We start from the raw sequence: 11325 nt of genomic DNA on the forward strand, positions 1-11325 counted from the left end.
GTTCTTCCTCCTCCTCCTCCTCTTCCTCCTCCTCCTCCTCCTCTTCCCTCCTCCTAGCACTGATAATGTTCCCTAGTTGGGTCATGAAATTTCTGCAAGCAAACAGCCAAGCTCAGAGAGCACCAAGGACCCCACAGTTCAACCCTGAGCTACAAATATTCTCTTCTCAATTGTGCTTTGGCCAACTGTCCATAATTTTTTTTTTTTAAAAAAAATCACGGCTAGGATTGACATGATCAACTGCAGCCTACATATCGAGAAAAATGTCCGTTATCTCCTGGCGACCGGATTCTTCGCCCTAATTTCGATGCTGATTTTTGAGCAGGCTGCAATTCCCGTTCCCCTAAGGGTGAATTCTGAGCCTCCAATGTACTTCCTTTTGGAATCTCTAGTTTTAAGACCAAGCTCGCCGCCGCCCTAGCCCGATGCCGAATCAAGCACGATGCTCTAACCATTGAGCATATCCTGCCAGAAACAATTCGGAGACAAGAGCAGAGGGCTTCAAACCTGCCACTGTACGCCTGGGTGAACACCTTGAAAGTCAGGTGAGGTCTATTGACTTTTTGTTTTTTTCTTTTGCCCACCATTTTCCTGTGCGATTTTTTTTCAATGTTTGGTGACCGTGACTCTTAGATTTAAATGCGCTGGTGATCAAATTAACCGCATCCTTCCGGAGAACGCTCCTAAGTTTAGCACAGGGGCCCTCCACACTTTGCAACTTTAAGACTTGTGGACGTAGCCTAGCTGGCTGGGGAATTCTGAGAGCAGAAGTCCACAAGTCTTCAAAGTTGCTGTCATGGTTCCGACAGATGGAACTCTTCAAAATAACTTCGAGGCATTGTTTACCTTAAAAAATCTTTTATTCAAGTAGCATAGCTTCGGCACGTACATAGTTGAAGCCAAAATCTGAATTCCCCTCCCCTGAGCACAAGCCTGAGCGAGAGATGGCTGGAGCTGCAGGGCTGTCAGGGCTCAGCGGAAGCGCCAGGATCAGCGCAGGCTCCAGCTGAAGCTCGGCGCTGATCCTGGTGCTTCTGCTGAGCCCTGAAGAAGCACCAATCAGCTGGAAAGCAGCACTGATCCTGGAGCTTCTGCTGAGCCCAGAAGAAGCGCCGATCGGCTGGAATGTTGCAGCATCTCCAGGGTCTTGTGATTTACATTCAGATGCTTGGCAACTGATTCATATTTATGACGGTCACAGTGTCCCAGGGTCATGTGAAGTGACCAAAACCTGGTGCAACCACCCAGCAGACGGGGGGAATAAAAACCAAACACCCCCCCACCCCCCCACCCCACTGCCAATCCTCAACAGAAATGCTCACAACAATGAAAACCTCGGACAGGAGGAAGAGCACCGCCGGGTGGGCAGGCAGGTGTCTTGCTCGGCTGTGGCTTGGGGGGCACTTTTTTCAGTGCCATTGTAACTTCGAACAGTCACTAAGCGAACTGTTGTAAGTCGAGGACTACCTGTACTTTATCACTTTTTTCCTTTTTTGGAGGGGTTTCAGGTTTTTGACCCCTTGCTAGGCGACTGGTGGTACTCGGATGTTGCCATGTCCTAAAAGTGGTACAATGAGTGAAAAGGTTGAAAAGCCCTGCTCTATACGTTCAAACCTAAAGGCGATTTTTTAAGAAAAATCTGTTTCGCTTCCGTAATGTGCCGTGTTAATAAGCTGTGGTTTATCCTACAGTCTTGAAGAAGTCCATAGCTTCTTACAGAAGGAAGGCTTCACGAAAGTAGACTCCATTTCGGATTTTGATGGTTACACCTATTGCCCGGATAAGCACTGTGACGATGGGCTCGTTTTCCCGTCTTCTCTTAAAGAAAAACTCCTGATCTCGGAACTGTACACCGATCACAAACTCCTGTTGCAAGTAAGTGAAAGAGTTTGCACTTTACTTGAAGGAGTGTTTGAATCCTTCCAGGGTGACGGTCGGCAAAAATCGGTAGAGCAGGGATGTCCACCCTTGGCGGCTTTGAGACCTTGCTGGCTTTGCAGGGGGGGGGATTTTGGGGAGCTGAAGTCCACAAGTCTTCAAGTTGCCACGATTGAACACCCCCAATGTAGACAAGCAACTAGCTTGGCTTGTATTTTGTGCAGCTCCTTCACTTGCAAATGGATACGGGTAATGCAAAAACTGGCGACAGGTCTTCTACATCAGAGGTCACCAGTCTTTTCAGGCTGGCGGCCCGGAGGGAAAGGGAGCAGCTGGGAAATTTGTGCATGCGCGCACATGCATGAACGGGGCCGTGCGTGAAAGGGACCGCGTGCACCCACACGTTGCTAGCACAGTGCTTACGGCCCCATTTGTGCATGCATGCATACGCTAGCCGCCACTGCGGCTAGCACCCGCGTGCATGCGCAAAGGGGCCGCACAGCCTGCATGGCGCTAGTGGCTCCGTTTGTGCATGTGTGCAGGCACTAGCCACCACTGCCGCTAGCCCCACGTGCATGCGCAAACGTGCATGCTAGTGTGAGTGAGGGTGGTTGTGCACACTGGCCAGCCTGTCCCGTGGCCCGGTGGCCAGTAGGCCACGGCCCGGTAGTGGGCTGTGGCCCACAGGTTGGGGATCCCTGATCTACATTGCAAAAACAGATGGAATGGGTGCCTCACAGTAAGAGCCAGGGTGGCGCAGTGGATACAATGCAGTATTGCAGGCTAACTCTGCCCACTGCTAGCAGTTCGATCCTGACCAGCTCTAAGGTTGACTCAGCCTTTCCATCCTTCCAAGGCCGGTAAAATGAGGACCCAGATTGTTGGGGAGCAAGAGACTGACTCTGTAAACCTCTTATAGAGGGCTGTAAAGCACTGTGGAGCGGTATATAAGTCTAAGCGCTGTTGCTCTCAGCCAAAGCATTGTTTTGACTCGGCCAGGTCACCCCACCTACAATGCCTGCCCCATTGCAAGGCCTGCGGTTGACGAGCTGAGTAATTCCCACACTGGTGTTTCTGTTTCTACCCTTAGGATAACTCCCGGAGTCTGGCGGTACATTCGGTGAAAGCCCTGCTGAATATGGACGATGACGTTTTAATTGCCCAAATGGGGTCCTGGCTCACTGTGGCCCACATGTCGGTGCTGACCAATCAGGACACTTCCCGGGTATTCGTATGCGGAGTAAAATCTGCGGCTAGAGAAGCTGAATTGAAGGATCTCTTTGCACGTATGGAGTGTAAAAGTAAGTTCAAGATCAGTGGCATCCTCTTAAGGATGGAGGAGGAGGAGACAAGGATGAGGAAGAAGAGGGAGAAGATAGATTAGGAGGAGAGAGGAGAAGGAGAAGATAAAGATGAAGAAAGAGGGAAGAGAAGGAGAAGGAGAAAATAATAAGGATGAAGGAGGTGAAGATGATAGAGAAGGATGGAGAAGGAAGAGGAGAAGGAGAAAATAGATAAGGATGAAGGAGGTGAAAATGATAGAGAAGGATGGAGAAGGAGAAAATAGATAAGGATGAAGGAGGTGAAGATGATAGAGAAGGATGGAGAAGGAAGAGGAGAAGGAGAAAATAGATAAGGATGAAGGAGGAGGAGGAGACAAGGAGGAGGAAGAAGAGGGAAAAGAGGGAGAAGATAGATAAGGAGAATAGAGGAGAAGAAGATAAAGATGAAGAAAAGGAAGTGAAGGTGAAGGAAAAGAAGACAATAGGTAAGGATGAAGGAGGTGGAGAAGGATGGAGAAGGAGAAAATAGATAAGGATGAAGGAGGAGGAGGAGGAGACAAGGATGAGGAAGAAGAGGGAGAAAATAGATAAGGAGAAGAGAGGAGAAGGAGAAGATAAAGATGAAGAAAGGGAAGAGGCGAAGGAAAAGAAGACAATAGGTAAGGATGAAGGAGGTGGAGAAGATGGAGAAGGATGGAGAAGGCAGAGGAGGAAATAGATAAGGATGGAGGAGGAGGAGACAAGGATGAGGAAGTAGAAGGAGACGATAAAGATGAGGGAAGAGAAGGAGAAGATAAAGATGAGGGAAGAGAAGGAGAAGGAGACAATAGGTGAGGAGGGAGGAGGAGCAGGAGGAGAAAACAAGGACGAAAGAGGAGGAGATAAGGATGAGGAAGAAGAGGGAGAAGATAGATTAGGATGAGAGAGGGGAAGGAGAAGATAAAGATGAAGAAAGAGAGGGAAGAGGAGAAGGAAAAGGAGAAGGAGACAACAGGTAAGGAGGAGGGAGAAGGAGGGCAAAGGGGATTTAGAGAGTAGCCAGAAATTTATCTTAGCATGGAAGGCCTTACAGGTGGTCCTCAAACATACGACCCCAATTGAGCCCAACATTTCTGTCGCTAAGCAAGACGGCCATGACGTGTGTTTCACCCCTCCACACACACACACTTTACGACCTTTCTTGCCACCGCAGTGGCTAACTTAGGATCACGGTTGTTAAGTGAATCTGGCTTTTGCCCCCATTGACTTTGCCTATCGGAAGGTCACAAAAGGGGGGAGGATCGCGTGATCCCCCCGGGAGCCCTGCCGCTATCATAAATACAAAACCAGCACCTGAACTTGGATCACGTGACCGTAGGGATGCCGAAGGCCAAAGTGGTTGTGTAAATATATATTATTATCTATATATCTTCCATATAAATAAAAATGTAAATGTTCGTTTGTTCAAAATCTTAAATCTCCGAAAGTTCTTTACCGATTGCTTTGAAATTTTGACACAACATTGCATTCGAATACACGCGTGTTTTTATATACCTACTATTATAGAGATGTCACACCTGTGACAGGTAAAAACATGCTTTTTTTGAAAAACAGCGCCATCTGTTGGACGTAAAAGCAACACACGCTACGATTTTACCATTCCATTTCAACGTTTCCGATTTACGATCCATTTACGATTTCCAAATTGCCATTTCAGTTTAAGAGATTGCAATTCCCAATTCGATTGGTGTTTGCAATCACCATCAACAAAGCTCAGGGCCAATCTTTAGAATTGTGCGGTTTAGATCTAGACACAGATTGCTTCTCACACGGACAATTGTATGTTGCGTGTTCTAGAGTCGGCAAACCAGACAATCTCTATATCTGCACAGACAATGGAACAACAAAAAAGATTGTATACCCAGAAGCATTGTGAAATGAAACATATTAGAAACGTGCGCTTTCTCTTTTCTTTCTTTTCCATTTAACCAGACTGAGCCACAGCAACACGTGGCCGGGTACTTACTTACATACATACATACATACATACATACATATGTATATATATATAGCCACGAGTGGCTTTTTCCGGTGCCGTCGTAACTCTGAACGGCCGCTAAGCAGACGGTGCTAAGCCGAGGACTACCGGCGCTTCCAGGAAGCGCTCCTTAAACACACACACCCCGCGAAAGTTTGAAGTGACGATTCACTTCCGGGGTGATGCAGCGACCCGAACGAAGGGAGGAGGTCCGAGATGCGTCGTCTTCTGCTACAGCACCCCTTCCGTCCCATCTCACGGGCGTCCTCCTCTTCCTTCTGTTTTTCCTCCTCCCCCTCCCCCTCCCCAAGATGTCGAGCTGCTCCACGAGGACTTTGCCAACGTTGAGCCCGCTTGCGCCAAGCTGCAGAAAGTGAAAGTGGTCCTGCTCCTGCCTCGCTGTTCCGGCCTGGGGGTCAGCAATCCCATCGAATTTATTTTGGAGGAGCACGAAGGTAACTTCCCGGAGGGATTTTGACTGCCTCATTCTCTTTTCTGTTGCATTTCCGGCCAACTGTCTAGATCCTCTTTGCCCACCTTCTCCTCCTCCTTTCCCCTTCTCCGTATCTATTGTCTCCTCCTCCTCCTCTTCTTCTTTATCTTTATTTTCTCCTTCTGCTCCTCTCTCTCCTCCTTATCTATCTTCTCCTTTCTTCATCTCCTCCTCCTCCTCCTCCCTTATTTTATCTTCTCCTTCTCCTTCCTCATCCTTATCTCTCCTCCTCCTCCCTCCTCATCTGTTTTCTTCTCCAGCAAACCAGTGGTTGGATTTTGGCCAAGTTAACCAAACTCAAGGCATGGTCTCACACTCAACTGGAGGTGTTCCATAATAATTAGGGGACAGCAGAACCAAAACACGTGAAGTCTGGAATGTATAAACCATCTTCAAGCACCATGCCTGACTTTGGGAAGCACCACATAAGACTATGTTTGGTAGGCTTTGCTAGAATAGAATAGAATAGAATAGCATAGAAAATATGGAATGGAATGGAATAGAATAGAATAGAATAGAATAGATATTGGAATATAGAATAGAATAGAATAGAATAGAATAGAATAGAATAGAATAGAATAGAATAGAATAGAATAGAATAGAATAGTAGAATAGAATAGAATAAAATAGAATAAAATAGTAGAATAGAATAATAGAATAGAATAGAATAGATATTGGAATATAGAATAGAATAGATATTGGAATATAGAATAGAATAGAATAGAATAGAATAGAATAGAATAGAATAGAATAGAATAGAATAGAATAGATATTGGAATATAGAATAGATATTGGAATATAGAATAGAATAGAATAGATATTGGAATATAGAATAGAATAGATATTGGAATATAGAATAGAATAGATATTGGAATATAGAATAGATATTGGAATATAGAATAGATATTGGAATATAGAATAGAATAGATATTGGAATATAGAATAGAATAGAATAGAAATTAGAATAGAATAGAATAGAAATTAGAATAGAAGAGAATAGAAGAGAATAGAATTGTGAATGTCCAGCCTCTTCTTAAAAATCTCCAGTGATGGAGCGCCCACAATTTCTGGAGGCCAGCTGCTCCTGTTAATTTTCAAACGAGAAGGCAGATTGTTAATTGTCGTTTTCTGACCACTAACGTCCCCTTGCAGCGTAGACATTTTATTTCATTTCCTCTTTAGATGCAGAGTTACTCAGAGACCTCTCTCAAGGGTCGGTCGCCGAAGACAAACTAAGCACCCTTGCTCAACAGCAGCTGAAAGAGCTGACCCACGCGATGCAGTGTGAGTTTTTTTTGTCATGAACTCAGTCCCATAACATGTACAATTGTATATCTATAACAGCACACCCTTCCCAGTTTCGGTGACCCAGCTCCTTCTCGGTCTCTTATCAAAAGCAAGATTTGTTTCTTCTCTGCTCGAAGCCTTCGGTATGGGATCTTAGCAGACTGTGGGTGTGAGGGACACACATCTGAATTGCCAGCTGTAAATCCATGTTTCCCAACCTTGGCAACTTTAAGAAACGTAAGAGTTCAACTCAACCCAAAATATAATAAAACACACATTTCCCAAATACGGAAAGCAAAATACATCGTCGTCGCAGCGTTTCATGACCCAACTAGGTAACACCATCAGGTTGCACTGATGACGCTACTTAGTTGGGTAATAAAACATCTGCAAGGAAACAACCAAGCTCGGAGAGTACCGGGAACCCCATGGTCCCCCTCCTCCTCCTCTCCACAATCCTTCCTTCTAGCACTGATGACGTTGCCTAGTTGAGTAATAAAACGTCTGCAAGGAAACAACCAAGCTCAGAGAGTACCAGGAAACCCATGGTCCCCCTCCTCCTCCTCTTCCTCTCCACAATCCTTCCTTCCAGCACTGATGATGTTGTCTAGTTGGGTAATAAAACGTCTTCAAGGGAACCGCCAAGCTCGGAGAGCGCCAAGGTCCCCAGCGGACAAGGATTTTCCGAGTTTGTATCATTTGCGCCAGTTTTTAGAAGTTTCTCCAAAAGCTTGGTTTTTGAATGACGATTTCCTGGACTAATCCTGATTTGAATCCCGGCAGTTGCTAAAGTACAAGCTCTGGTCTACTGCACCTGCTCGGTGTACCCGGAGGAAAACGAAGCGGTGGTGAACAAAGCCTTGGCATCTGGAGCGGAAGGAGCGAAGGCCCAGCCGTACAAGTAAGGAACTCACTTCAGCTACTTTTCTCCCCCCAAAAAAAGTATGTCCGCCGGTGCTGTTTGAAGGGTTGCATGTTCAGAATCAAAATCGAGTCGGAAGGGACCCTGGAGGTCATCTAGTCCAACCCCCTGCTCAGGCAGGAGACCCGATACAATTTGAGACAAGTGGCTGTCCAGTCTCCTCTTAAAAACCTCCAGTGATGAAGCACCCACAACTTCTAGAGACTAGTCCAGGGATAGGCAACCTTGGCTCTTTTATGACTCGTGGACTTCAACTCCCAGAATTCCTCAGCCAGCCATGCTGAGGGGAAAGGGAGAGGTTTCCAAGCTGAGCCAAGCTGGCTCAGGAATTCTGGGAGTTGAAGTCCACCAGTCATAAAAGAGCCAAGGTTGCCTACCCCTGGACAAGGTCTTTTGGTTTTCAGCTTGCTTAGTGGCCAAACAACGTAGTCCCAGTTGCTTCTTAGTGCAGCTTTTGAACGTGACAGAAGAGACTGTGAATTTGAGCCGTGCTTATTTGACGTAACGCCTTCAATCTCCTGCGTTTGTATCTGCTTCAGGCTTTGCCCGCCAGTTCTTCCTTTGTGTTCTAAATTGGAAGTCAACACCTCTGAACAGAACTTCTTTCATCTGGAGCCCTCCGATATTTCAAACAGCTGCTTTATTGCCGTCTTAAGCCGAGAGGTAAAGCGAAATGAGTTTCATTACGGCTCACGAGAAAGGGGAATGCTTACAGATATTAATATAGTCTCTCCAGTTGAACACTGATAAATATATAATAGTATTAGTTTCCTGCCCTTTGGGAAACAGACCCCAGAATTTTCCCCACCCCCAAAGTTCTAATTCTGTTTACAAATTATTAACCTATATTATTAACCTATATTAATGGCCAAATACTTAACAGGTAGAAGGGGTTTTTTAAAAAATGCACTTTTTCAACATTTCGCTTGTTTGGTTTGCTTATTTGCTTCTGTGATTTTTTTTTCTTTTCTTTTGGGGAGTTTTGTATTTTAACTGCTGAATAATGATTTGCAAAAAAGAGAGAGAGAGAAAATGAAAAGGGAACGAAGCATGATGTCTATATAGACATTTAGAATACAGAATTAACAAGCTTTTCATTCCAGAAAATGCAACCGGCTACAATTAGCCCTACAATACTTAGTAAAATGGGCACTACTGTTAGCCGTTTCTGGGTTCCAAATAGCAGTAATTTGCAGCCGAAATGGAAACAAGTGGAATTGTGAGGCTTTGAGTAAATTTACGTTTCTTTAGTTAAGGCTACAACAGTTAAAAAAAAAGAGCTCCTAATTAAAGGGGTGAAAGTGACAAACGAATCTAGACTCAAAGGAATCTTTTTGGGGGGATTTTGTTAACTGGGGCTTGTGGCCTTTCTGAGTACAGGTGAGGCCTTAATTTATGGCGTAGAATTTCCATTGCTACTCAGTGTCCTGTAGGGCTAATTACAGGTGGTTGCACTTTCTGGAATGAAAAGCTTGTAAATCCTGTACTCTAAATCAGAGGTCCCCAACCTTTTGGGCACCAGGGACCGGTTCCGTGGAGAGAGGTTTTTCCGCAGACCGGAGGGTATGTGGTTTTGTGTGCTGCCTGCATCTCGCGGATGGGGCTTTGCTTGTTTGTGCGGCCCGGTTGCTGGCATGCCGCCGCCCGGTACCGGTCCATGGACCGGGGGTTGGGGACCCCTGCTCTAAATGTCTAAACGTCTGTACAGACATCATGCTTCATCCAGGTCACGGTTGTCCCAAAGGTACAATCCGTATTACAATAGCAATTCCCTGGTAGGGTTCGGCTGTGCTAATTTGTGTTCTTTGCTTGGTTTAGCGAGATCCATCCGAATCCGTGTCGGTGAAAGACGTTTTGGCCCGCGCCGCAGCCAAAGGCCTGCTGGACGGGATCGATCTGGCAAAGCCGTCCAAGAGAGAAGAGAAGAAGAAGAAGAAGCACAGGGCCGCCCAGTCCAAGAATCCGATCAAAGAGGCCGTCATGCAGTCTCGGATTCAGGAGTTCCTGGAACGAGAGATGAAATCTGGAACGACGGAGACCGGCTCTGCCGTGCCAAGCGTGGCTGCCAGTAACTCGCAGGTGATGGGCCAAACCAACGAGCCCGTCGCCTTGAAGAAAGCCAATAACCCTCTTTCCAATTCATCTCTGCCCGCGATGGCGAAGAATAACCTCACCTCCGCCACCTCCACCCTGCAAAGAGTGTTGGAGAAACAGCGCAACGCCGCCAAGTCCAAGAACGACGATCGCGTCATGATTTTGAAGCCGGTCGAGATAGTTCTGCCCCCGGTGATGATGCCGTATTTCAACCCTCAAGGGAACAGGGCCCAGATTTCAACCAATCACTGTTACTATCGTTGGATTGGGGCAAAACACGGGACCCTGAGCCCTTCGGCCTCCAAAAGACTGATTAAGTCGAAAGAGCCTTCCCCGTCTACGATGACCAAGCAGTCCCGTCCGTGGCTTTGAAGTGGGCGCCATCTTGGTTTCTAACTATTTTTTTATTTTCCCCGGAATTTAAGACCGACGTTCATTTATTTAACGGTCAGCTCCTGAATATCGTTTGGGCCCTTAAACGATAAGCCCCAAAGTGCTTTTAGAAAGAAAATGTTAAACGCGGACCTCTTTTTGACGTTCTTTTCTATTACAAACGAGCTGTTTTTGCAAAGCTGGGTTTTTATTATTATTATTATGATGATGATGATGTCAGGCTTGCATTCAGTTTCGAATGTCAAAAAAAAAAAAAAGCACACCTGGATTATGCAGAACATTGGAGGAAACTTTATAAAAGTTGATGCGGGCTATCGCTTAGTTTTTTTAAGCCGCGCTTGGTCTGAATATATTTGAAGCAGCTGAGTTTTTAAGGCGAACCGTTACATGTAAATGAAAAGGGGGGGGAGGCTACATAAGTAGAAAAAAAGAGGCTACGTATTTATCCCTGATATATTTCAGATCGTTTTTTTCTTGGGAATTGGGAATGCATTCCCTTTTCCCGCCTTTAGAAGGCCCGGTCTGCCCTTCAGCGTGATCCTCGTAGACGTGTGCTGGCTTTGAAGCCCGCTCTTAAGAAAGAACAGCACTTTGAAAGTATAAATTTGCTTTGAAAGAGAAATTGTAACTACACGAAAGAAAGTTAAAACATTTGGGCAAGGGATTTTCCTTATTAACATGCTTTCATTTTGGCTTCCAACGTGACACCAGGCTTCATTAGCAACTCAGTATAAATCATCAAGTTTTTAATGCCGTACGGTTAACTGGAAACTGAGCATATTAAACAATTCCTGATTAATTATTTCCTTCGCTTTCTTCTTTTTTTAAAAAAAAGATTCCTCCAATGCGAAACAACAAATTACTTTGGCTGTTAATGTATACACATTTTGGAGCTGGTTTGTGCATTCTAGAAATGTTCGCCCTAGGCCAGGGGTAGGCAACCGTGGCTCTTTTATGA

The 11325-nt window shown here is 45.6% G+C and overlaps 1 protein-coding gene across 1 annotated transcript in view; it reads left to right on the plus strand.

Moving 5' to 3' along the window:
- Positions 1-10371, plus strand: part of NSUN7 (NOP2/Sun RNA methyltransferase family member 7) — an 18514-nt gene extending 8143 nt beyond the window's left edge. The window contains exons 4-11 of the mRNA XM_015828290.1: positions 393-545; positions 1692-1875; positions 2969-3179; positions 5490-5633; positions 6854-6955; positions 7742-7859; positions 8420-8543; positions 9699-10371. Of these exons, the coding sequence (XP_015683776.1) occupies positions 393-545; positions 1692-1875; positions 2969-3179; positions 5490-5633; positions 6854-6955; positions 7742-7859; positions 8420-8543; positions 9699-10346 (1684 nt within the window). The 3' untranslated portion in view covers positions 10347-10371. The remainder of the gene's footprint in view (positions 1-392; positions 546-1691; positions 1876-2968; positions 3180-5489; positions 5634-6853; positions 6956-7741; positions 7860-8419; positions 8544-9698) is intronic.
- Positions 10372-11325: the final 954 nt, after the last annotated feature.

The sequence above is a fragment of the Protobothrops mucrosquamatus genome, unplaced genomic scaffold (assembly GCF_001527695.2).
Source record: "Protobothrops mucrosquamatus isolate PMUCROS unplaced genomic scaffold, P.Mucros_1.0 scaffold4384, whole genome shotgun sequence".
Classification (NCBI taxonomy): domain Eukaryota; kingdom Metazoa; phylum Chordata; class Lepidosauria; order Squamata; family Viperidae; genus Protobothrops; species Protobothrops mucrosquamatus.